Source organism: Varanus komodoensis, unplaced genomic scaffold, assembly GCF_004798865.1.
Source record: "Varanus komodoensis strain SLA01 unplaced genomic scaffold, ASM479886v1 scaffold115, whole genome shotgun sequence".
In the NCBI taxonomy this organism is placed as follows: Eukaryota; Metazoa; Chordata; class Lepidosauria; order Squamata; family Varanidae; genus Varanus; species Varanus komodoensis.
This window is the reverse complement of record NW_025335330.1, coordinates 854,516-878,207: the sequence shown is the minus strand read 5'-3', so window position 1 is coordinate 878,207 and position 23,692 is coordinate 854,516. Positions and strand designations below refer to the sequence as shown.

Below are 23,692 nucleotides of genomic sequence, written 5' to 3'. Positions count from 1 at the left end.
GCCGTGGAAAGCTGCTGGACTGCCACCTGCATAGCCTCTTTAATAAAGATCCTAGCCAGGTCTTTTTGTTGATCTGGAAGTGAGGCCGTGATATTTTCTAACTTTTGCATTAGAAAACATTGGTATCGAGCCAGCGTGGCCTCATAATTAGAAATACGGAGGCCAAGTCCAGCAGCAGCATAGATCTGGCGAGCCAACATGTCGATCTTACGGCCCTCTTTGTCGCAGGGAGTAGTGTGTCCCCTGGACTCACGTCCTTGAGAAGACTCAACGACGATCAAGTTCGGTCTTGGGTGATGCAGGAGGAATGGAATATCTTGCTCACGGACTCGATACATGGACTCATATCGCAGTGAAGTGGGTTGAGGCTGATTAGGGTAGTTCTATGGTTCCAACATTGCCTGGTGAAGAGTGGTAATCAGCGGCAAAATGATGGCAGCAGACTGTTCACCCTTGGCAATGTTGTAGATATCAAGTGACCTCGTAAGCCTCGCCATCAGTTCTCCAAAGGTTACACAGGGTTCCTCCAGTGAGCTGGGACCCTGTGTAGAAATCACCGCGTCTGGTGAAGCAGATGCCACTTTAGAGTCCTCCGAGTCGAAGGGGCATCTCTTGGTACCAGAGAGAAGGAACGATCGCGCACCGACGGGTAGTAACCGTAAGGTGGATAATCATCCCATGGCTCGCGACTAGACAGCCTGTGGGGCGGTTGCACCCATTCTTCCGAGAGCCGGACAGAGGCACGCTGTTGATATCGTGCCTGCTGAGGAGCAGCCATCAGGGAAGGCTCATGTGATGGTTGGGGAGTCAGTGAATGAGCCATTGGAGGAGAGTCTCGAATCTCTCCGTTGGAAATCGATCCCAACAAGGGAACGTCCCGGTGTTCGGGAGAGGACTGGACGGAAGGTGCAGCCCGTCTTGGAGACCCAGGAGGAGTCACTTGCATGGCCAACTGGAGGGCCGGTCCGGTCAGTGTCAGACCCGGGACAGCTGTTGGGACTGACAGGGCGGAAGAACCCGAGTCACGGTGCCTGGGATGGTTGGGCTTCTTGAGCTTGCGAGCCAACTTGTCCACCTTGTCCTTCTTAGGCTTCTTATGGCCTGAGGACCTGTCCGAACCAGTATGCTTCCTCTTCTCCTTTTGCTTATCTAGAGATACAGAGGAGCGTTGACCCTCCGGCGAGGGGGCAACATCAGCCGACGGGTGGGACGGAGGCGTGGTGGAAGAGGTGGATGGAGGAGCAGATTTGCCCGCCAGTTGGTCTGACTGGAGTAGGGCTTGGTCCCACAAAAGTCTGCGCAGGCGGTTCTCCTGAGTTTTCCTCACCTGCTTCGTAAAGGCCTGACAATGGCTGCATTTATCAGTTCTGTGCCCTTCTCCAAGACAGAGAAGGCACCGGTCGTGTGGATCAGTAGGTGACATTTTGAACCCACACTGAGAACACTTGCGGAAAGCCGCACACTGCGCCATCGAGGTAGAAAAATAAGATAGCAAAGCAAAGAGAAAGAGAAAAAATGTTTTTTTGGTCTGTCTGTTTTTTTTTTTTTTTTTAACAAGGAAAAGGGGAAATTGAGAAGAAAAACTTCTAACAGGGAGGGAAAAACTTGAAATAGTAATGACTAAAAGAGATAATAGCAACTGGATAAACGTGTACAGACTGAGAGACGAAAAGGCTCGAGGCACAGCGAACGGTGGCCGCAAGAAGACTGAGGAAATGGCGGGCACTCCACCCTTTTATACCATGGGGGGGTGGAGTTCCCACCAAAACCGTTAAGCTTTTGAATCTTTCTGGCCATAGGCACTGCGCAGGCACAGCACCCATATATGCGATGCACAGAGGCCACGACGAAGAACTGCATCATTCAAGACCCAGGAAAGACACACAAAGAAACGGCAAAGGTGTCAGGTGAGAACTAAAAGGATGGAAAATTCATGATGCAGAAGGGTCAAGGACCCTAGAAGGCAGAAATCAGCGAGGGCCACTGGAGGGCAGAGGCAGGGCCAGCGGTGCAGCACTCCAAGGAGAGAACACCCACCTGGGACCCTCCCTGAGAGGCTGAGAGGGGAGGGCAGGGCAGGGCAGGGCACCTCTGCTGCTGGGCCCCCAGCACCTGCACCACCAAAGAGGGGTGCAAACAGCATCAAGACCAAGCCCCACCAGCATCTCCGATGCCTGAAGCCCCACAGCTCGCTGGAGCCTGTGAATCCATTGCTGCCCAAGATATGCACTTGCTGGCCCCTGAACATGCAGTGCCGCTTCACCCATGGGGAGAGATCCCCCCCCTCCAGCAACAATGCCCAAGACAACACGCGGCAGGGACTCACGGCAGCTGCTCTCACTGTCGCTGGCGTTGGAGGTCACGTGCTCTGGAAAGGCAACAGACAGCAGCAATGAGGGAGTGGCTGCAGCACCTGGCGGGAGCCGGGAGCAGAACCCCTTTCGGGCCAGGGCCCGAAGACCACTCGGGACATGCTCTGGAGGGCCTCTTCGCACAGCGGTGGGTGGGGGGGACGGGTGCCGCTGAAGAGACCAGTCCTCAGAGCAGCACACGCCTCCTGCTGCTGGACACAGAGCCCCTGGGGGGGCACGGCAGCTTTTCAAAATGAGGGAACTCTGTAAATTCCGGGAAGCCACCAAACCATGTTGGGGAGGGGGACCGGGGGGGGGGCCAAGAGGACTCGATCAGGCCCCTGGCCCGAGGTTCTGCACCCAGCTCTACAAAAAAGGCAGGCCCAAGAAGGCCGCAAACACCCTGCGGACAAAGCAGTTCAGGGTCCACCCTTATTATTGAGCAGAAATGGCAAGGGAGAAGAAGAGCGAGTGCAGCTGGGGGGCTGGCCAAGGCCCAGTGCCCTGCCACCCCGAGGGAAGCCTCCAGCACTCAGCCTGGTGCTCAGTGAGGGGGGGCACCCACAGCCGGCTGTAGCTCAAGGCAAGCAGCGCCTCTTGCTGGCCAGCCACCCGGCTGGCACGAAGCTGCGGCAGGGACCACCTGGTTGCTGCCACCAAACATGCCGGCAAAGTGGGAGATGAAGGGCACTGCCAGGGGGCAGCCAGAACGGCAGCCTGCAGGGCAGGAAAGTCCCCAGCACCTACAGAGCTAAGCAGAGGGGGCCCTCGGTCACAGCCGCTCCTGCTCGGCCCCCGCGGAGACAGCTCCAAGTTCAGCATCTCCAGCAGGGCTAGGCCTGGCCCTGCTGGACACCCCGAACGGCTGCCACTGCTGCCAGCCAGTGCCAACAGCACAGCCCTGTGTCACAAGGAGCGAGACCTCAGGCAGCTGCCCTGTTCTTGACCCGGCCAGCTTTCCACGGCTTTGCCCAGCCAGGAGAGAGGGCTGCTCTGTGCGGGAGAGGGAGCAGGACCCTCCTTTGCAATGGAGCAGGGTGCCAGGAGGGCTGCGCCGGACCCCACGGCCAGGGCATTTGAGGGGCGCAGGAACCGTTCTGGAGCTGGCCCGTTGAAGAGGCAACAATCCCGGTCTACCATAATGCAGGCGCCACACAGAAACCTGCTTCTACTCAACGGGAAAAGGCAGGCCAGCTTACCTGGGACGGCCGTTCTTCAGGGGGTCGTCTGCGTCCATCCACGTGGGCTCTGTGCGTGTGTGTGCAGCTGTTTCGGGGAGGTTCCAAAGCCAATTAATTGTTATTGGGCGGGAGTCTGGCCCATAAATACCCTCTGGGGGGGGGGGCTCCCATCAAGATCTCAGTGGTGAGACTGTCATTGAAAGACACTGTGTCAAAAATAGAGGTATACGATGCCCAAGGAGATGGGGGGTGGATGTGTGTGAATGCACAGGTGGCCACTCCAAGAATGACCGTCACAGGTAGGACAACCTGCCCTCATTCTTTGTGATCTCTGTGCATCACACACGTGGGCGACTGGCAAGCTTAGGACAGCTGTTCCGAAGGCCCGAACAGCGAGACGATAATGGTGGCTGAAGGTCGAGGGATTTGACCATGCTGCCACGCTACAGAGGTCGGTGAGAGATACTCCTGCGTCCATGGTTGTGGAGGTAGCAGTTGCCCTGGTAGGATGCGCTCTAATGGGACCAGAGAGTTCATAGTATGAACTATCCATTTAGAGTCTTTGGGAGGAGATAGGAGCTCCCTTGTGTGGGCCACCATATGCAATAAAGAGTCTTTGTGACTGTTGGATAGACCGAATTCTGGATTTATGGAAAGCTCATGTGCTACAGACATCTCAAGAATGGAGGGCTAGTTCCACTGGAGGGCTGGAAGGGTTCTGAAGAGCAGTGCTTTCACCGATTCTCCATGTGGTGAGTTTGAGGGTGTTCACTTCAGGATGGAGAACTGTTCCTCAGTGTGGAGGGAGATTGGGAAGGATCGGAAGGTGAATGAAGGTCTTGTTGGCGAGGTCGAGCAGATGGGGCAGCCAGTGTTGCCTGGGCCACCAGGATGGAGTCCATGTGACCTCAAGAGATCTCTGGGGGGACTTTTGGAAGTAGAGAAAACAGAGGGAAGAGGGAGAATAGGTTCCAAATAGGAGGAAGGCCTCCCTCATCAATCGGATGCCTACACCCACTTCAGAGCAAAATGTGTTATGCAGTACAGCGAGTCTACCTGAGTGACACCCCTTCGGTCCCACAAGGATTGCTTCGCGTTAGGGTGGCGTTCGAGTGAAAATTCTGCTTGAGGAGTCCACTAAGACATTGTTGGTGTCTACAACGTGGACTGCAACCAGAGCACCATGCTGAGTGGTACACCGATGCCAGATCTTGGTGGCAAGGAGGCGTGATATGGTTCCACCTTGTTTGTTTATATCAGCAACCACTGCGGTGTTGTCCACAATGATCTGTCTGTGATGGTACCAGATGATGGCTCGAAAGCCAGAAGTTCCAAAAAGTTGCTGTGATGTGAGGCCTCCATCTGGCTTGGATCAAAGAATGACTGCAGTGTGACCCCCAACTGAGAAGGGAGGTGTCTGTGGCTATGGTGAGATGCGGTTCCTGTGAGGAGAAGGGGACCCTGATAGAGGTATTGGTCTTGTCTGTCCACCAATGGAGAGAGGTGTGAATTCGATGAGGAATGCACAGACTGGTAGAGTGAGGTTCAGTCCTGGTATTGAACAATGTTAGAAACCAGAACTGGAGAGGTCTCATATGTAGCCAAGCCAGAAAGACAATTGGAATTGATGAGGGTGTTAACCAGGGATGCCCTGGATCGCCATGGCAGTTGTGTAATGAGTGTCGATAGGGGGGTTCGCCTCTCCTCTGGTGAGAGTGGATAGACTGTCCTGGGAGAGAAAAGCCTTTGTGGAGATGGAATTGAATTGCACTCCAAGGAAGTGGTTCGACTGTGTAGGAGAAAGACAAGATTTCGTCGTACTAATGTGAAGACCGAGTTAGTGAAGTAGAGAGCATGTGAAAGTGGTGGCTTGTAAAGAGGCTTCTCTAGATGGAGTTACTATCAGCCAGTTGTCTAGATGTACATGGACCCCAATGAGACACAGGTGGGCACAAACAGCGGCCATACATTTTGTGGATACACAAGGAGCAGTTGCGAGGGGAGGACAGTGAATTGGAGGGGTTCATTCAGGTGAAAGTGAAGGAAATGCCTGTGAGAATTCCAGGTGGAAATATGAAAATAAGCGTTCTTAAGGTCAACATACATGAACCAAACTAATGGACTTGAGAGACACCATCCTGAAATGTTTAGGCTTCGTGTGGTGATTGATGGTCCTGAGATTGAAAATTGGACAAAGGCTTCCATCTTATTTCGGGACCGTGAAGCACCTGAGTAAAAGCCAGGTGTTCTGAGTGATGCACGTGCCATAGCTCCCTTCTGAAAAAGGGAAGACAGTTCCTCAAGAAGGGGTATGGAGAGGATAGTCCTTTTCACGGTAGTAAAGTGTGGGAGGGCTTCAAACTCAATATGGTATCTCTGGAGAATTATGGAAAGTATCCACGAATCCAAGGTGATGGTAGCCCAAGAATGGAAAAAGGGTTGAATGCGATGGGTGAAATGTGGGGAAGAAGAGTGGACAGGGTTACAAAGGTGTCCCAGGTGCCTCCTCGATTCATCTGGACTTCTCCGACCTGGTGCATTCAAGGCAAGGGAGCACGGCATCTCCTTCACGTGGCACAGTGGTGCTGCGTAGCGGCGGCAGGGGCAGTGAGACCGGTGTGGACAGGGAGGTCTGTGCCACTTACAGGAGGCGCAAGATCTCAGAGGTGGGAGTCTGATTAAGTCCCATATGATGGGTGGTATTTCTTGCCTTTTGGACAGAGTCCATGCAATTGCTGGTGGCTTCATGCAACAGGCCTGCCTCATCGAATAGCATATCCTCAATTCTTGCCTTGGCTGCCACAGAGAGGCCTGAAGATCAAAGCCAGGCAAAGCTATGAAGATCCATCACCCCTGCCATGTTTCGGGCACTGCATGCTGCCTGGTGTCATGTGGTGTAGACTTCCTGTCTAGTCAGCCGAGCTGCCTCCTTTCTAACCTTGTTGGCCAAATCTTGGGCATCTTTAGGGAGAGATGAGTAGAGGATGCTACTCTGTCCCACAGCATCAGATGGTATCTGGCCATGGTGCCTGATAGTTTGCCATTTTAACAGAAAGGCTGCAGAAGAGTAGAAGCGGTGACCAACCGTGTCAAGGCATCTGCCTTGTCAGTTCGGGTGGAATGTTCCTTCTAGACTGGCCCTGAGGGGACTCGACAATAATGGAATTGGGTTGAGGATGTTGGAACAGAAATTCAGCACCTTTCTCTTGAGCTTGATACGCATTTTCAAGTTGATGAGGTGGAGGAGCTACTGACGCTGGCAATTTCCACTCGTGGCACACTGCATCAAGGAGAGTGGGCAAGAATGGAATGGTGACAGGTCGTGTTGTTTGGCATAGACCACCACAAAGACTGAATCCTTTGCCTGCTGGGCTCTTGCCTAGGGTTGAGTCCGAGGCTCTGTGCCACACAGAGGACTTGAGCAGAAAACAGACCAGAGCCTTCCGGAGTGTGAAAGAAATAGATACCGGTGCATCAGGAGGTACGTTGGAACATCGGTCAGGAGAGGGTGAAGCCGAGATGGAAGTCTAGGGTCCACGTACGGAGTGAGTATGCTGAAGTAAGTCAGAGCAATGGTTAGGCAAGTTAGAATGAGGATGGAGCATCACATTGAGTTGCTGTTCGTCTAGCACACCTAGGAAGAGCGGCACTGTGAAACTGGGCCTGGCATAGGAGTGGCCATCGCTTCCGGCTCCACATCTGGAGTCAACTGAGCGCAGAGCTCTCTCTAGTACTCCGCACTGATTCCCTGCGACAGGGGAGAGGTGTTCAGTGGGTTCTACGGTCCTTGTTAGAAACCAGGGACTGGGAGCGGCAGCGAGAAGAAGAGCTTAGAGCAGGAGATGTGGGGAGGTGCGTCTCTGTGGGGAGACTGGGTCTGGCCGTGGCATCAGTCAGCGATGGGTTGCGGATTCCGCCTCTGCAGCCTAAGTGCCTCAGGGTGGCTGAGGTTCCTGTGCCGGCCTCAGTGGTGGGGCAGAAGTGAGGCTCGCATCTTGTGCAGGCACTGCGTCTTCAGTGCACAGGCGGCCAGAAGTGGGAGGGATGTCTGAATGTTTCATTTACCGCGTTCCCGCCCTTCAGTGGGTCCCGCCCTCCTGAGATGGGTCTCTGGGCTGGACTGCCGCCAAGTGGTAATTGCTCAGCTTTGGAATCCTCCTGAAACAGCTCCGCGCATGCGCGGAGAGCCCACAGGTGTATGCAGGGACCAGGAAGAATAACCTTGCTTACTGAATCTGACTGATAAGCTAGTTCTCAGGTAAGCCTGACCCGAGCTGTGCAAGAAAAATGGGGGAAAGGGAAGGACGGACGGACGGACGGACAAAAGGAGACAGAGCATGGGGGCTGGGGAAAGGCTGGGCTGCCCAGTACAATTCATGGCAGCAGAGAGTGAGGAGATCAGAAACCTCCAAATGGCTTGGCCCGGAGTCTCCATTTTTTCACTTAAAATTGACACGGGTGTTGTTGCTGCTCTCCTGATTTTACGGTTGTCTTTACGAGTGTTAAACTGAGAGCTGCCCAAAGTCTTTAAGATACATGTAAATTCCCTGTTTGTGTCTTGTGAGGAACCTCCTTCCCTCACTGAATGGGCTCAGAAAAACATGAGCACGGCCCAAGCAGAAGGGAAAAGACACAAATGCCTGCAAAACAGGGGGTCTGGAAAGACTCCAGAGAGTCCGACTGGACGGGCGCGGCCGTGAGGCTGGAGAAGGCAGCAAACTACTGAAGGGGAAGCGACCGCAGGGAGGAAGCAGCGGGGGCGCCTCACGGAGGAAGCCCCTTTGCCAGCCACAGGCCCAGCAAGGTCTCGACAACGTGCGGGCGAGCGGCTCGGGGGAGGGGTGGCAGGAGGGTCACTTACTCAGGCCTTTTGATCCCATGTCTTCAGGGATCTCCTGCAGAGCAGTTCCCACAGGGCAAGCAAGAGAGAGACAATCACAAAGAAAATAACCGTCAGTAGGGTATCGGAGGGTGCTCCCACCAGGCGGTTCCAAGAGCATCTGCAGGGGGACCGCGGGGCTCGCCCAAGCAAGGCTCGGCCACAGCCACTGGAAAAGGGGCGGCCACCCCGAGGCAGCAACGGGCCCGGGGTGGGAGGAGCTTCGCGCAGCCCAGCGGCCCCCCTCCGCAGCCTCTCGGCGGGAGAGCGAGGGGGCCCCCAGGGGCAGTCCCATGGGATCGGCTGCGGAGGGGGGCCGGCTGGGCTGGCGCAGCGTGGCCCGGCCCGGCCCGGCCCTCCAGCCCCTGCGGCAGCTCTTGGAAGCCCCTTCAAGGCAACCCCGCACGGCGACCTGGGCAGGCCCACTGACTCGCACTCCGCACCTGTCCCGCTGCCCCCTCCCCACCCCCATACTTACGGTCAATATCACTGGTCTCCTGCTCACTCTGGTCCTTGTTCTTGTAGAAGGGAAATTTTCGGGAAAAGAGGTTCTTTTTACGCTTGTCATTGAATGACTGCTGAAGAAGAAAAGGAGGGGGCAAAACAAACCATGTGGGATGTCCCGTGCGCCACCAAGGCCCAGCCCCAGCAGCGGGGAGTGGAGGCCGACTTCTAGCACTTCGCCATGCAGCTCGGCGGAAGAGCCCCTGCTCGCTCGCTCGCTCGCTCGCTCCTCGGCACAGCGGTGTCGAGGCAGCAGGTGTGGGGGGCCGGGGCCGGGGCCGGGCCCTGTCCAAGGAAGGCCGCGGGGAGGAGGGCCCGGTCCAGCCCTAGTCCGCACGGGGCTTTCGCAGCGTGCGAGCTCTGCACGGTGCGCAGCCACTACCTCCTCCTCCTCCTCCTCCACATGGGAGAAGCAGGGAGCAGCCGCCCTGCCCTGCTGCAAGGCGAGCCTTGCCAAGAGCGCTTCACAGGCAGGGAAGGGGCCTGCCCTCAGGGAACCTGGTGCCTTCGGCAGAAGGAGGGGGACACAAGGACAGGCTGTCTGCAGAGGCAAGCCGCTATCTCTGGCCCAGCAGCCTTGCTTCGCAACCCTCTCAAAGGGTGACGGGGCTGGGGGGCACTTGGAAGACGCCGCCCACACCTCCCCATGGGAGGCTCCAGAGGGAGGGGAGCCCCGGGGGCTGCTGTGGGAACAGGCTGTTCGGAACCGACCCGGCTGGGGGACGGGCATGGCCACTGCAAGCTGACGGCATGGGCCATCTGGGGGATCTGGCCACGGAAGCCACACCCCGGCTCCCCTGAGGAGGAGGTGCTCAGCCTCAAGGTGTGTCTTGGCAACCTCCCTCCTCACCTGCCAGCAACTACGGCAGAACAAAATGCTCAAGGGGAAGACAGGTCCGATGGGAGGCCTGCTCAGCCTCCATCTCCCCAAGTTCCACACGGTGCAGCCTAGACGGCTCGGGCACGGCTGGACGGCAGAGTCAGGGAGAAACGCCAAGGAGAGCCGCTTCTCCGGGGCAAGGCCCGGGGCAGCCTCAGTCGATCACGAGGAGAAACGGGCTCTCCGCCTCCCGGCTGGGGCGACCGCCACCCAAGCGCCCCGTCTCCGAGGAAGCACTGGTCTTCCAGAGAGCGCTTCTCTCACTGACTACATGGGGAACAGTTAGAAGTCGGCTCCAGTAGCAGAAAGTCAAACATGGCCAGCAGAGCAGCCATGTCTTTTTAAGGCTCTGTTTTTAGTTGTAATTGCGGGCTGTGAAAGCTCTCCCAGCCTTTTCTCAGAGCCCTCTCATTAGTTAGAAGAGGTTAGAAAGGGAAGCAGAAAAGGCGGGACAGTGACTGCTGGACATGCGCCTTTGGTGCCAGGTGCTCGAGGAGACAAAGGCCGGTTTGCAGGAGGGACAAGCAGGGCTGGCGCCAGGTCAGGAATGGCTGTGAGCCAGCACACATGTGGAAGCTGCTCCCATTTCTGCACCTTGCTAGGTGCGACGATTAATGGAGGAGCAGGCCATGGTCACCGGGCCGCTTGCCCTGTGGCCACTGCCACCGGTGAGCACACAGAGCTTCCAGGGCCAGGAAGAAGAGCAAGAGAAGAGACTACCAGAGGAAGGCCGTGCGCCTCCGCAAGATGCAGTGCTACAAGCAGGCAAGACCAAGAAAAGAAAGCAGGCAGTCCTCTCTCAATGGCAAGCGTAGTCGGGTCTCATGGGTCTCATGCAGTGTTAGGGACACGGGAGCCACGTGCACACTTGGCCACAGTCCACATACTTCCATGAGGCCAGATTTGTAAAGTTCAGGGGTGCGGGCTGTGTCTGCACAGCGCCCTAAATCAAGCATAAACAGCGACCTTCTTTGGTTCGAGTGAGGGACACGCATTGTGCTTTGGACTTGGAGGATTCTGCTCCTTCTAGCTCTAGGGAGGCACAAGGAGTTACGTGTGGTACCAACACCCTGCACCTTTCAGCACCTCCTGCCCCGAGGTTGCCCCAGGCATCTCAACCAAATCCTTGCAGCAATGAGGGCTAAAAGTTACGGTTGTTTTAAAGACAAAAGGAAATGAGATCAAGTTGGATCCTGCCCAAAGTACATTCTGCGACTTTCCTTCCCACCGACAGAATCGCAGCAACAGCCACACTCTACTTGTGATTAAGCCTTTCACATAATTTCATCGCTGTCCCAACAGGTCTTCTTTACGGCATGTTTTCGGGGCATACATCACATGGGGAATGAAAGCCGCTTGCCACAAGTCACGTGAAAGAGAGAAGGCAGCTGAAAGGCCACCTCATTTTAAGGACATCAAGAGCGCGATGCCAGTGTGCCGATCTGGACCGGGGGCCGCCCAGGTCTGTTGCGAATCCACCTGTTCTTACTCACTCGTGTTTTCACTAATGCCGGCTACCAAACCGCAGCGCAGACAGGCCGCATTCGTTGGGCAAAGTAGCCCAGAGTGGCCAGCACTGCCTCCCCAGCGGTGTGCTCTTTCCAAAGGCGGGCAGCATGGAGTTCGGCTAGAGCCACGCAGTCGCAGTGTCCTGCTGGGCAATGGCCAGGCAGCACCCACTGGTCCCCCCATGGGCCTGCCTGAGGGCGAGCTTCTGGCGAGCAGCAGCACGGGCCCTTGGCAGGGCACGGCTGCTCCTCAGCCACAAGACCGGCCTCCTGCCCGTGCCCTCCTGATCAGGAACATCTCCCTTCACCTCTGCCCCGGCAGTGGCATTTGCATAACTCTGGGAGGTAATCCTGCAAGGAAGAAAGACCTTTAGAATTAGACCTGGAAGAAAGTCTAATCCTGGGAGGAGCACATCCCAATTTCGTACACTAGTTGCAAGCGCACGGTCCAAGTGCCCCCATGCGACAACCATGGCAGCAGCCATGCCCGGGGCGGCGGCACAGCAGGCCTGGGAACTGTGCGATTTGCAGGAGGAGAAGCAATCTTTCAAAGCTGCGACTCTCAAGCAAGAGAGACTCGGCTGCAGGGAGCGGTGGGACTCGGGCAAGAGGGCAAGCTCCCTTCCCGCTTTCCAGCCCAGGCCTCCTGCAAAGAAAGCAGGAGCGCTGCAGCATTCCGCCCCCACCCTCCCGCCCCCAGCCTGGCGCGCTGCTTTCCCTGCCCTCACAGGGAAACCCTCTGCCCACGTCCCAGCTGCCCCAAGCATCCCACGCCACTCAACTCTCTGCAAAGGACACGGTGCCAGCGGGGAGCCCGGCAGCCCCCGCTCACTCTCCCTGCTCTGGGACGCGGGCGAGCCCACTCATGCCCTTCGCACGGGGCAGAGGCCGTCCACGGAGGAGGCCGGGCCGGCCGAGACGTGCCCTGGAGGCGCGTGCCCTGCACTGCTCAGACTTGGCCCACTGGCCGAACTCCTCCACCTGGTCCAAGCCGCCTTTCAGAGCCACTCAGTCATCACCTTTCCTTACAGCCACGAGTCCTCTTGGGCCAATCCGGCTTCGTGTGATGGAGGGCTGTCTTCTGTCGGCTGAGCTCGCAGGGTGACCCCACTGGGCTCTCTCATGATAGAAGAGGGAGAAGGGCCCCATACGCAGCATGTGGGAATGCAGAAGACTCTATCAGACCCACCCACAGTCACCTCACCCTGAATGGTTCTCGCTGGGGCAGCTCATGAAGACCAGGCAAATGTCAGCTGGCTCAGAACATTCCTGGGAGTGCACCTGGGACATAGGAATGGGTGTCACAGGTACAGGAAGGGGGGCATGTGGCTGCAGAGCAGCACTTGTGGAAGGGACCTTGGGCTGCTTGGCCACAGCAGGCTGAAAATGAGCCAGCGGTGTGACACGGCGGTCAAGAGGGCAAACACCACCCTTGGGTGCATAGCCAGAAGCATGGCTTCCAGATCTAGGGAGTTGATACTGCTGTATGTGACTCTGGTGCGCCCACAGCTGGAGTCCTGCATCCAGTTCTGGGCTCCACATCATAGGAGAGGGAGAGCCAGCTTAGAATTGGCTCTGCACAAGAAGGGTAGCCGGGCTGGAAGGGATGACACATGAGGAGACACGGAGGGAGCCGGGTCGTTTCAGCCTGGAGGAGAGGAGACTCCGAGGGGATCTCTTAGGGACTTCTAGGTATGGGAGGGGACGTCAAGTGGAGGAGGGCCGTGAGCTGTTCTCCCCTGCAGTGGAGGGCAGAACGTGTTCCAGCGGGGCAAAGCTCAAGGCACCGGGCTTCAGGCAGGATGTCAGGACATACTTCCTGACGGTTAGGAGCTCTCGGGTAGGAAATGGGCTCCCGAGGGGGGTGGTGGAGGTCCCAACAGTGAGGGCGCTCAAGGAAAGATTAGAGAACCACGTGTTGGGGCTTGCAGGAGTGGGGCTGGCTGGATCTGGGGGTCAGACGAGACGGCCTGGGAGGCTGCTCCTGACTCGCTTTGTTTCTGTTTTCCTATCCTTGCTCATCTCTTAACCAGCAGCACAAAGATTCTATGCCAACAAGTAGGAATGACTCGCTGGAAGTCCTCCGACTGCCTCATCAGGGCTTAAAAATCTGAGGCATCCTTTTCTGCCTCTGTGCACTGGCCATTTTGAGAGAACCGTAGACATTCTCTAAACGGTGGCTGCATGACAGGTGGAGATGGTGACATTTAGAATTCTGTCTTGTTTTTAGTATCCTCCCTGGTAATTCCTTCCTTCCTTCCTTCCTTCCTTCCTTCCTTCCTTCCTTCCTTCCTTCCAAAGGTTTTGCCTTTTGCCACAGTGACTGTTTTTCAGGGTCTCCCACCATCTGAGCCACCCCAGGTCCGGATCCTGGCAGAACACGTGGCATCAATGAGGCGCTCATTACGGCATGGGTAGTGACAGCAGGCCAAGGAGGCACCAAGAGTCCAGACTCACCCCTTTATCACCTCTTGCTTTAGAATTAAATTTCACGGTCTTTAAACGGGCTCGTTCTTTCTTTTCCACTCTGTCAGAAAAGAGGAAGGAAGAAACAACACAAGGCGTGTTACTGATCACCCCAGGTGAGCCCGAGCTTCCCGTGCCTCACCAAAGAACACCCCACAGGCTGCCTGCTATGGTGGGAGAATGCCAACTGCTGCCCCCGAGGACGCAGCGCCCCTTGCCGTGCAGGAGCTGCCTACAGCAGATTTTCTCGCTTTGGATGAGGAGCCGAACGGCTGTGGCAGGAAGCGAGCAGGGGCTGGCAAACCGGCTTGCCCAGTGAGGGGGAGACAGGGCGGGCAGGCGCGCACAGAGCGATGTGCGTGGTGGGAAAAGTGCAGGTGGAGCCCGCTTTCGCCCCGCCATGGAACTAGCTGTGCATTTCACGGCTGAAGCAAGCCATGTGGGCCACCAGTTTGGAGCGCTCCGAGAGGGGACTGCACGAACGCAGGGGGGGCGAGGCTATCCACGGCGATCGGTCCGTGTGGCTCCACGCTCCTTCCAGATCAGGTGGGTGGGGCGGGGCCGCTGCCCTCACGCCCTGCGTGTGGGATCCTGCGCAAGCGGGTCGGTCGGGACTCAGCGGGTGCCGGCTCTGGCCAGCGGGGCTCTTCGGATGTTCCCGGGGGGCTCGGCACTCTCGGAGGGGGGGTGCTGCAGGTGGCATTTTCGCCGAGCACTCACTTGCCCGGCAGCCTGAAGGTGATGCAAGCAGCAGGCTCCACCCTTGGCCTTCGCCCTCTTCCCCAAGTGCGTATTTGGCACCACCACTGTCCCCCAGCCTCCAGCCGGGGAAGCTAATTCTGAGGTACGGGCTGGATAACATTTTCAACAGCGCTCTCTCCCCCTCCCTCCCTCCCTCCCTCCATCTGCTAATTCTCAGGACTGAAGCTGGTGGGGAGGGGGAATTTAACCCTTTCCTCCGGTGTTCTTTGCACCAGAACCAAAGCGTCTGGTGCCACTGATGGGGGGTTTCTTCCTGGTGGAAACCAGGCTGCGGACGAGGACCTTTCCTTCGGACAGCAGGAGGGGATCGGGGACTGGCATCCCCCTCCTCACCTGCTTCTGTCCGGGTGGGTGATCAGTCACCTGCTCACCCTCGAAAGGCACGGTTTGCATTTTTTGTAAAGGCTGCACAGTACACGCCCACTGCAGAGCCATTCAATATGACGGCCGGGCTGGCCTGGCCTTCACAACGAGTTATTCCAAATGCAGAGTTTCTGCGTCCCCAAGGACAGAGGCAGCAGAACTGAGGCCCAGCCTCGATGTCCGGCTCTGCGGGCACTGGGTGCTCACAGCAGCCCCCTGAGCACTGGCGGGAGCTCGAGATTCGGGGAGAGGCGGGAGCAGAGGGGCACGGCCAGCACACCCGCCGTGGCACCGCGTGCCGGGCATACCTGCGCTTGCTGGGGATGACGCCCACCACCTCGCCTTCGCCGCCGGGCATCACCCGCCGTGCCTGCCACCACTCGTCGTCGGAGGCGTTGACGACATGCAGGATATCGCCAAAGCGGAAATCCAGCCCCTGGCTGGGGAGGCCACTGTCCTTGGTCTTGTCGTAGTCGAAGAGCGCTCTAGGAAGGCAAGGGACGGGGCTGAGCGGGTGACTGGCAGGGCAGGGCAGGGCAGGGGACACACAGCCGCTTCCTTGGCTTCCGCTTAGATCCAGTCAGGCCAGAAGCAAACGTGGCAAAACTGAGGCTGCTGTACTTTCGGTACTTTATTTACTTATCTGTACATTAGTATTCCTCCTTTTTTTCCTTACAAGGGGAAGGAAATTCTCCTATGCGATTCTCCTCCCTCTCCTCTCAGTCTTAGCACCACAATAGCAACCCTGCTAGGCAGAATGGGCCGAGAGTCTGCGGCTGGCCCAAAGTCACCCCGTGAGCTCAGCGGCTGAAGCGGGAGAAGATCCGAGATCTCCTGAGTCCCCGACCTGCATGCTTAACCACTACGCCACGCTGGCTCCGGTTCCCTGGAGAAGAGATGCGATGGGAAGTCAAAGGCGAAAGAGGAAGACCAGCTGTGGGAGGGATGATTCCAGGATGAGCAGGACAGGCAAGAATGGGGTATTTGGGGGGCTTCATTCATAAGTTGCAGGTGATTTGACCGTGCAGAACATCTAATTCATTCAGAATAGTTTGTAGCTTTTTTCCTGTCAAGGGCCAGTCTTCATATAAAAAACCCCCACCCCTTCATGAATCTCTTCTAACACACTTAAAAAGCCATGTTGTTAGTTAATTTAGGGATGATTTTTTCAAAGGAAGCTTAAACAGGAAGAGTCAGAGAAGGATTTTTCAGTGTCTGGTTTTATTTGGCAACTCATTTCTATTTGTAAATTGGTTATAACTGCAACGGGCTGCAAGGACAAACTCTGCAGAATGATTTAGTCAAGGTGCCCCTCTGCCTCTTGTGCCTTGCAAACAACTATCATGAGCCGCTCAAGATGCAGTTGCAAAACATGAGCTTATGCAAGCTTCCAGATGGTGCAAACAACAGTTGAAAGACTGCACCATATGAAGGATTAAGCAGGCCTTGATGCCAAATTGGGCTACAGCAAACGCAACAAAGAAAAATGATTGTGGATATTGGTGGGGAAATAAAAATGCACAATGGTATCGGTTTAATGGAGCTAAAGTAAGACCTTCTGACTGCACCCATATCAATGCCAGTTGGATAAGTAATGCCGCATAGAGAGGCTGGGCTTCAAACGTGCCCGTGATTTGCTACAGTCGCACTTAAGGCACCGCAAGGCAGACTCGGAAGCAGGCGCTCCCGGCTCCAGAGGGGGCGTTGCAGGTCCATATGCTGACCAAGGACGCAAGCCCACAAGCTCCACGCTCCTGGACCAAAAGAGCATGTGGCACTAACAGAGTCAAAGAGCTCTTTCTCAGATGGCCTCCAAGTGAGGCAATGGCAGCTCCCCAGGGATGAAGCATGGAGGTCAAAAGAAGCAACACGCACCGTGCAGGGAACAGGTAAGGGCTGCCCCTTATTCATTCAACTCGGGCCAACGTACAAACTCAGGTCAAAGGCAAAACTACAGCTATTCACGATTCCTGGATCCTGGAAGCACAACAGGCTAAAAAACTGCACCACCAGGAGCCCCATGATGTCCTGATTAGCAAACTAGCTGAGAGTGGGCTAGATGGGACAACAACAGGTGGAGCCGCAGCCACAGCCACAGCCACAGCCACAGCATCAGCCTCAAGACGAGGATCAGTACCGTCCTCCTAACGCAACGCGGGAAACAAACTTAAGAAGAAATGCTAGTAATGAAGACTGGAAAGATATGTAGGATTTCAGAATACTGATGTTTGTCAGTAAGAAGAAAAGACCGTTTTTACAAACTAGCATGTACCAAATGGTCTCGGTGGTGGGATGCATGAGTTTGTCATTAGAGAATGACTTTAGCAGGTTTGTTATTATAGAATGGTTTTAGCTGTATGTTTTTCTTTCAGCTGTACAGCATCTTTTTTGGGGGGTGGGGGGACATAATTTAAAAAAAAAGAATCAGACTCATCAATGACACCTTCCCAAAGCCGGAAATGTGGCTTCCAGATCCAGGGAGGTGCTGATAGCGCTCCACATGACGCTGGTGCGCCCAGAACGGGATAACTGCAAGGAAAGACTGGATGACCACATGTCGCAGATTGGACAAGCAGAGAGAGCTGGAGCCGGGGGTCAGACTAGATGGCCCAGGAGACCCATTCTAACTCGCTCGGTTTCTGTTTCTACCTTAAGCACTGCTGCCCAGGACTCAAAGCGAGACTGAAGCATCTTGCACCTTGGTGTGTTTTGCATGACCTTTTAATGCTGGCTCCAAGTCGACAGCCCGTCACCGACCTCACCATGCAAGTGTCAGGCACCCACAGGTGTCATTCTAAGCAAGCGGGGAAGCCTTCGCTGGGGGAGGACACGCACAGCCCTGCCAAAGGCTGGCCAGAAGACCAGCTCCTCAGCAGCCCTCCATGGAACATCTCCAGACGGCACCCAAGCAATGTCCCCAAGGGAGGTGGTTGCGGAGGCTGCTGACCAGGTAACGGCACAAAGAGCTCCGGTCTTCCGCGAAAAGGCTCTCGATCGTATTCGGCCTGGATGGGAATTCCTCCTCTTCCTGCTTGAGAGGCTTTCCCAGGTCGCAAGAGGAGCTTTCAGGGAAGCCATTTTTTAAGGTAAGCATCTCCAACCAAGGACGAGCAGCTCCTGCTGGGGGCCTGTGCCGACACCTCCCCACAGGCGGGACAGCGCCGGCCTACACCTGCGAATTCCTTGTCCTCAGGGACCCCTCCCACAGGCTGCACATCCTGGCTGCTCCCAGGGACCGCTGGTGCCACTTGCCGATTCTGAACCATCCCGAATGCAGGCAGCCGTGGGGGCGACTGGCCACGGCAAGGGCAGTCCAGCCATTCAAAGAGGAACCACCATCCTCCAGCATCTTGGGCGATCCAAGAGCAGCCAGGTCCCAGCCGATCAATGGGAGAACGCAGAGCCTACAAAGTGGCCTTACCTGACATAGAGCGAGCGCTTCTGGCTCATCCGCAGAGACCCGGATCCTGAGCTGATGCTGCTGTTCATCATCTGCTCGCGCAGGTCATGAATCTTGGCTTCAAAACGGCTGTACTCTGCCGAGGGGAGGCAACACACGCTCAATCTGGGACAGAAACCCAAAGAGAGAGTCTACTACGCCCTCCCGCTGATGCTGCTCAGTATTCCCACTCTGACTGCTCCAGGTTTCGTGTTATCAAAATTTAGGAATCTCCAATACTTTTTTTTAAAATAGAAACATTCTTATCTCATATGACATGGCAAAAGCTGTGTAAAAGAAAATGGACAATGGTAACAAAAGGGATGTGTGCATGGGACAGGAATACTAGCTCGAGCAGAGCCATGCGGTCCTCCAGCTGGAGGGGGACGGCAGCACTGCAGGCGACTCGACGCTGGAGGCCAGGCAGAGGGCAGCCACCCAGGCCAGCCGGCTGGTGCAGGCGGGCAGGGACCACACGCCCAGCCTCGAGGGCAGCCCAGGAGCAGGGCCAGTTCCGGGCACCCGCCAGCAGCCTGGCCTCCTGCGGAACGACGCAGGGCAGGATGCAGCTGCCTGCTGCCCGGAAGGAAAGGCCTTTGCAGCACCAGTCATGTGGAAGGGGTCCCCGTGGAGGGCCAGTCCGGCAGCAGTCCTGGCCACCCCGGTGGACAGCAGCCCCTCGATGGCCAGCGCTGGTCCAACGGCTGCTGAGCCGTGTTCCCTCCACAGGCGGCGGGAGCGGTTCTGCTCCAGACCGCCCAGCAGCGTTTCCCTCATCGGGCCATGCTTGATCCAGCCTGCCTGGACTGCATTCCTGAGCAGGACAAGGCGCCGCCAGGCACACCCTCCCACATCTGGGCAGGTCTTGCGGAGCTCCCGACTTCCTTCTTTCTTTAAAAGCTGTCCCGTCCCGTCCCCTGCAAACGCCTCGGGACGTGTGTCCCACCAGGCTGACAAGCCCAGCAGAAGCTGGCAGCTTCCAGATCCCTCTGAGCTTGCCCAGGAGAGAACGCCTCGCCCTACCCAGTGTGCGCGGGCTGCAGAAATGAACCGGACGGGGGTGAGGCGTGCGTGGCAGGAACGTGCAGGCGAAAAGAGGAGGGCTCTTTGGGGGGAAAGGAGCCCCCCCCCCCACCGGCCTGTTGCTTTGCACATGCCTGGTGAGCTCCGGTGCAGCCTGGGTTCGGACAGTCGCCCTCGCCCAGCAGCGGTCTGGGAGAAGCAGCTGGGCGAGGAGGACAGCTTGGTAGGGGCCTGCAGCGCTAAGGGCCACCGTGCTACTCCTCCAGCCTGCGGGCAGACGGCCAGGTCCTCCCGCCGACCCCACGGCAACGGGTCCCGAGGACACACTGCAGCAGCGGTGCTCTGACGCACCCTGCCGGCTCTGAGTGGCCGTGCCGTTCCCAGCCTCCCCTCCAGCCAGCGGCAGGCACTCGCTTCGGAGCACCAGCCCTGGGAGACCACGGGGGCCCGGCGCCCTGCCGAGAGCCGCCTGTGGAGCGCCTGCTTGCTGGGGCTTCCGTGCACGCAGCGCAGTCTCTCTTTCCCTTCCTCTCCTGGAATAAAGCCACTGAACCTCACCGAGCAGCTGATGCCCGAGTCTATCTGGTCCTCTGCTTACCTTCTGGACGGTACTGAGCCACTATGGTGACGGCTTGGCCAGCATTTTTCAAGGCAGCGGCAGCCTCTTCGTGGGTTGCAGCTTTGAGATCTACACCATTTACCTGCACAGCAAATGTAAACACAGCACGTCTAGGGAAATGCCAGGGGAAGCATCATGGGACTGTGCAGTGGGGTGTCCCGGCTTCTCTGGGATGCAGAACTGCAGCCGGGAGGAAGCAGGAGCTGCCAAGGGGCCGCTCAGCCCCAGGTGCTGGAGGGACCACCCCTCCCGAGCGCTGGTCTGCACAACGCAGAGCCACATGTGGCTGGCGAACTTCTGCCAGCGTTGCCTACGGGGAGGAAAACCAAGCAAGCTAACGGGCAGGAGCTCTCTTGCTTCTCCCCTCTCAACCATCCGTCTCACCGAAATTATACGGTCTCCTTTCCTGAGCTCGCCACTGAGATCCGCGGGGCCACCAGCGAGGATGAACGAGACAAAAATTCCTTCTCCGTCTTCCCCTCCCACTATGTTGAAGCCAAGCCCTGTAGATCCTCGATGGAGCACCAGCTTCCGTGGTTCCCTAAAAGATGGGAAGGATTCCAGCTGTTGGTCCCCCTCTAGAAACCAAACACTTCACAGCAGCAACAACCAATGAACGACGTGCCCATTTTAGTCTGAAAACTCATGGTTAAAGTTGCTTATCAATGTTTCAGCGGAAAAATGGGGAAAACGCAGTCAGGAATTTAATAGCAATAGACTATGAAGGGAGAGAGTCAAAAAGATGCGAACAGCCTCACCGGTAAACCTGGCAAGGGCCTCCTGACTGGGGCCAGTCCCTCAGTCCTTTGCCCGGCCCCAGTAAAACCTGCTCTTGCCTGATCAGGGGCTGAGAGGGCGCAGCTACAGGCCACACTTTCCTGCCACACGCCATCTGCCTTCTCCAAGATGGCCCAGCACGGGCACGACCTTCACCCCCCCCCCCCGCCCGCCCAGCCCCTGGCCTCTTGCCTCCGCTGTTTTGCCCAGGAGCTCTGCTCCCAAGCAGCCAATCCGGTGCAAAGAAGTCACCCCCCATCCTGCAAAACAAAACTGAAAACAAGCGGCCATTCAGGCACACCAAGGAGAAGCAGCCCCACCGGTTTGGATGCAACCCCTGGGACTAGAGGGCAGAGAGAGGAGCCGAGCTGGGGGAGACCTGACCACAGCCTCAGCGAGGGCCACCCAGCCAGCCGGCTCTGCCCACAAGGCTCCCTGGAACGTTCCATGCAGTTTCCCTCCCGTGGCAGAGCTCTGTTGGACCCAGGCCTCTCCTGCCACCCCACCCTGCATAACAGCCTCCTGCATGCGTGTCTGTGTGTGTGTGTGTGTGTGTTGGGGGGGTCTTCTCCCCTCCCGACCACTCTTCTCACCCAAGGCAGTCACCTGGCTTCCCACAGTGCCAGATTCGGGGCTCCTGGGGACGTGTGGGCGGAGGCTCCTGGCAGCCCCGAGCGGAGAGCCCAAGAGTGCGGCGTGGCAAGAGTCGCAGGCTGGCTGCAGCCGAAGAGCCGCGTGGGCTCCTGCCCGGCCCTGCACTTCCCGCACTGCCTGCAGCTAGGAAGGTGCCGCAGGGGCCCCGGCTGCCCCGCTTATGGTGTCACTCCCTCAGGTGACCTGCCGTGCGGCAGCCCCTCTGGCCACCACCCATTCGCTGCAGGGCTGCGCAGCTCCTTGCAGGCCATGCTCCTGGCCACTGAGACCTGGCGGCACAGCCGTGGCAAAAGAGCTGCGGTGCTCTTGAGAACAGGGTGCTAAGGACCGGGGAGTACTTTGGAAGCAGAAATGCACTCTGAGAGAACTCCCAGGAGCAAGGGGCACCTTGTTTTTGAGCTGACGGCGTTTCTGCCGCTGTTTCCAGCCACAAGCAAGCACAGGGACAGCCGTATGATGGGGGAAGGAAGCGGAGAGCCAGCCCTGCTCTGGCCCGGCATCCTGCGCCCAGCCTGGGACACTGCCTCAGTGGAGGCCAAACGGTGCTACGCTTCCCGAGCGCTTCCCCAGGTGTCCGCCTGCGGCCGTGTGGCCTTCATCGCACACTGCTTCCAGATGCGCCTGGGAGCCTCTCTGCAGACAAAGGGCCTGACATCTGGCTCCCACCGCGACGACACCAGTGGACTGCGGTGGCACTGGCATAAAGCTGCTCCACGCCGCCGGCCACGCTGCTCTGCTGGCTCGGCTCGTGGCTGCCCCTGCCCCTCGCAAGCTGCCCGGCTCCCCCGGCCAGCCCCTCCCCCCGGGACGCCGCTGGATCTGGCATCCCGGGCAGCACGTGGAGCTCTCTGCAGAGGCTGCCTACCTGGTGATTTCATCATCTCCAAGCATCCCCTTGGGAATGGGGGAATAGCGTCCCGGCGATGCCGGCGTCAGGGACTGCCCCAAGAAGGTGGACGGGCTCACGTGGCTACCGGCAGGCTGAGGATAGGCTGAGAAGGGAGAAGAGTACGGTGAGCTCTGCAAGTACTTGACGCCGAACCCAAGGCAGGAAATGAACTCAGAAAGACTGTGACCATCATTCAAGCTGAAACACAACTCCTTGCCAGCTACTTCACAGATGCTTGCTGCCCCTCCAAGAATCAACCCATTTCAAGCACTTCGCTGAGGTCTGAGTCGGAAAACGGTGTTCCGGCAGCACAGTTGGGCGGACGGCCCGCGGCTCCGCCTCCCCATCTTCCTCCTCTGGGCCGTTTGGGGCCCTCGAGCCGCACGTGCAGCCCTCCCGGGTCCGTTGCCGAGCGCGCAGTGCACTGCCGTGTCACCCAAACCGTGGTTTGGCGCTTTTTATTTTAGCAATGTTCTACATGATGCTCATTCTCACACTTTTTAAAATAGTAAGCCATGTGCTCAGAATTCTGAAGATTAAAAACAAAATTAATTTCAAGCAAACGTTCTCATTAAAACAGGCATTCCAATAATGAGAAAAGATCAGCTGTCCACACAACCATTAGTGCCATTTCTCTCTCTTCTCTTCCCTTCATTAAGTAAAACTGGCGGGTGAATCTGCCCTCCCCAGTGTTGGCCAAGCCCTTATTAGCCAGTCCCCAGTCGCGGTGCCATCTGGCGATTTTCATTTGTCTGTGAGCTCTGGTATCGCTACACAATTAAACTGCTGCTTCTCGATGGTTCTGGCAAGCATCGTCCCTTATATAACAGACCAAACAAGAGTAGCCTATCAAGAGGTAAAGGCCTCCAGAGACCTCCCAAGTAATCAGAACCAGTTACTGGATCTGTATTTCACCACACTTCAGAGGCGGCACGTACACAACAGAGATGCCTTTTATGCTGACATAAAATTCTGACTCCAAGAACGGGCGCTGGCCTTGCTTCTTTTGTCCTCCCTCCTCATTCTTATTCCTTGCAAGTCACATCCATTACGCTGCAAGCCGGACTGCAAGCAGGGATTGTCCCACGGATGCTCCGGAAACCGTTCTGCCTCACCTCTGCGGGGATGCCCACGGCAGCCCAGCCTCCCACACGAAGCCTGCCACTGTCGGCGCCAAGCGGTTCAACGCATTTGCAGCCGGTCCCCTCAACCACTGAAGAGCAACTGTCGCAGGGTCGGGGGGGCGGGGGGGCAGCAAACCCTCTCCGCTCCATCACCTCCGTTAGCGGGACCAGACTAAACGAACACCTGGAGGGTTTATTGGAGGTGTCAGGACAACCGGTTCAACCGCTCAAGCTGCTGTTACTCCGATGTCACTGCGCAGCAGGCCTGACACA

At 57.1% G+C, this 23,692-nt stretch overlaps 1 protein-coding gene across 4 annotated transcripts in view; it reads right to left on the bottom strand.

The window, feature by feature from the left end:
* Positions 1 to 23,692, bottom strand: part of DLG1 (discs large MAGUK scaffold protein 1) — a 103,092-nt gene that overhangs the window by 10,774 nt on the left and 68,626 nt on the right. The window contains exons 10-18 of one of the 4 annotated variants that reach the window (XM_044421157.1): positions 22,272 to 22,398; positions 20,360 to 20,516; positions 19,955 to 20,057; positions 18,316 to 18,430; positions 15,203 to 15,379; positions 13,761 to 13,830; positions 8,890 to 8,989; positions 8,394 to 8,427; positions 2,324 to 2,368 (exon numbers count right to left, since the gene is read on the bottom strand). In XM_044421157.1, the coding sequence (XP_044277092.1) occupies positions 8,417 to 8,427; positions 8,890 to 8,989; positions 13,761 to 13,830; positions 15,203 to 15,379; positions 18,316 to 18,430; positions 19,955 to 20,057; positions 20,360 to 20,516; positions 22,272 to 22,398 (860 nt within the window). In that variant the 3' untranslated portion in view covers positions 2,324 to 2,368; positions 8,394 to 8,416. Of the gene's footprint in view, positions 1 to 2,323; positions 2,369 to 8,393; positions 8,428 to 8,889; positions 8,990 to 13,760; positions 13,831 to 15,202; positions 15,380 to 18,315; positions 18,431 to 19,954; positions 20,058 to 20,359; positions 20,517 to 22,271; positions 22,399 to 23,692 lie in introns of those variants that run through there. The other 3 variants (XM_044421156.1, XM_044421154.1, XM_044421155.1) reach the window with 3 other exon arrangements.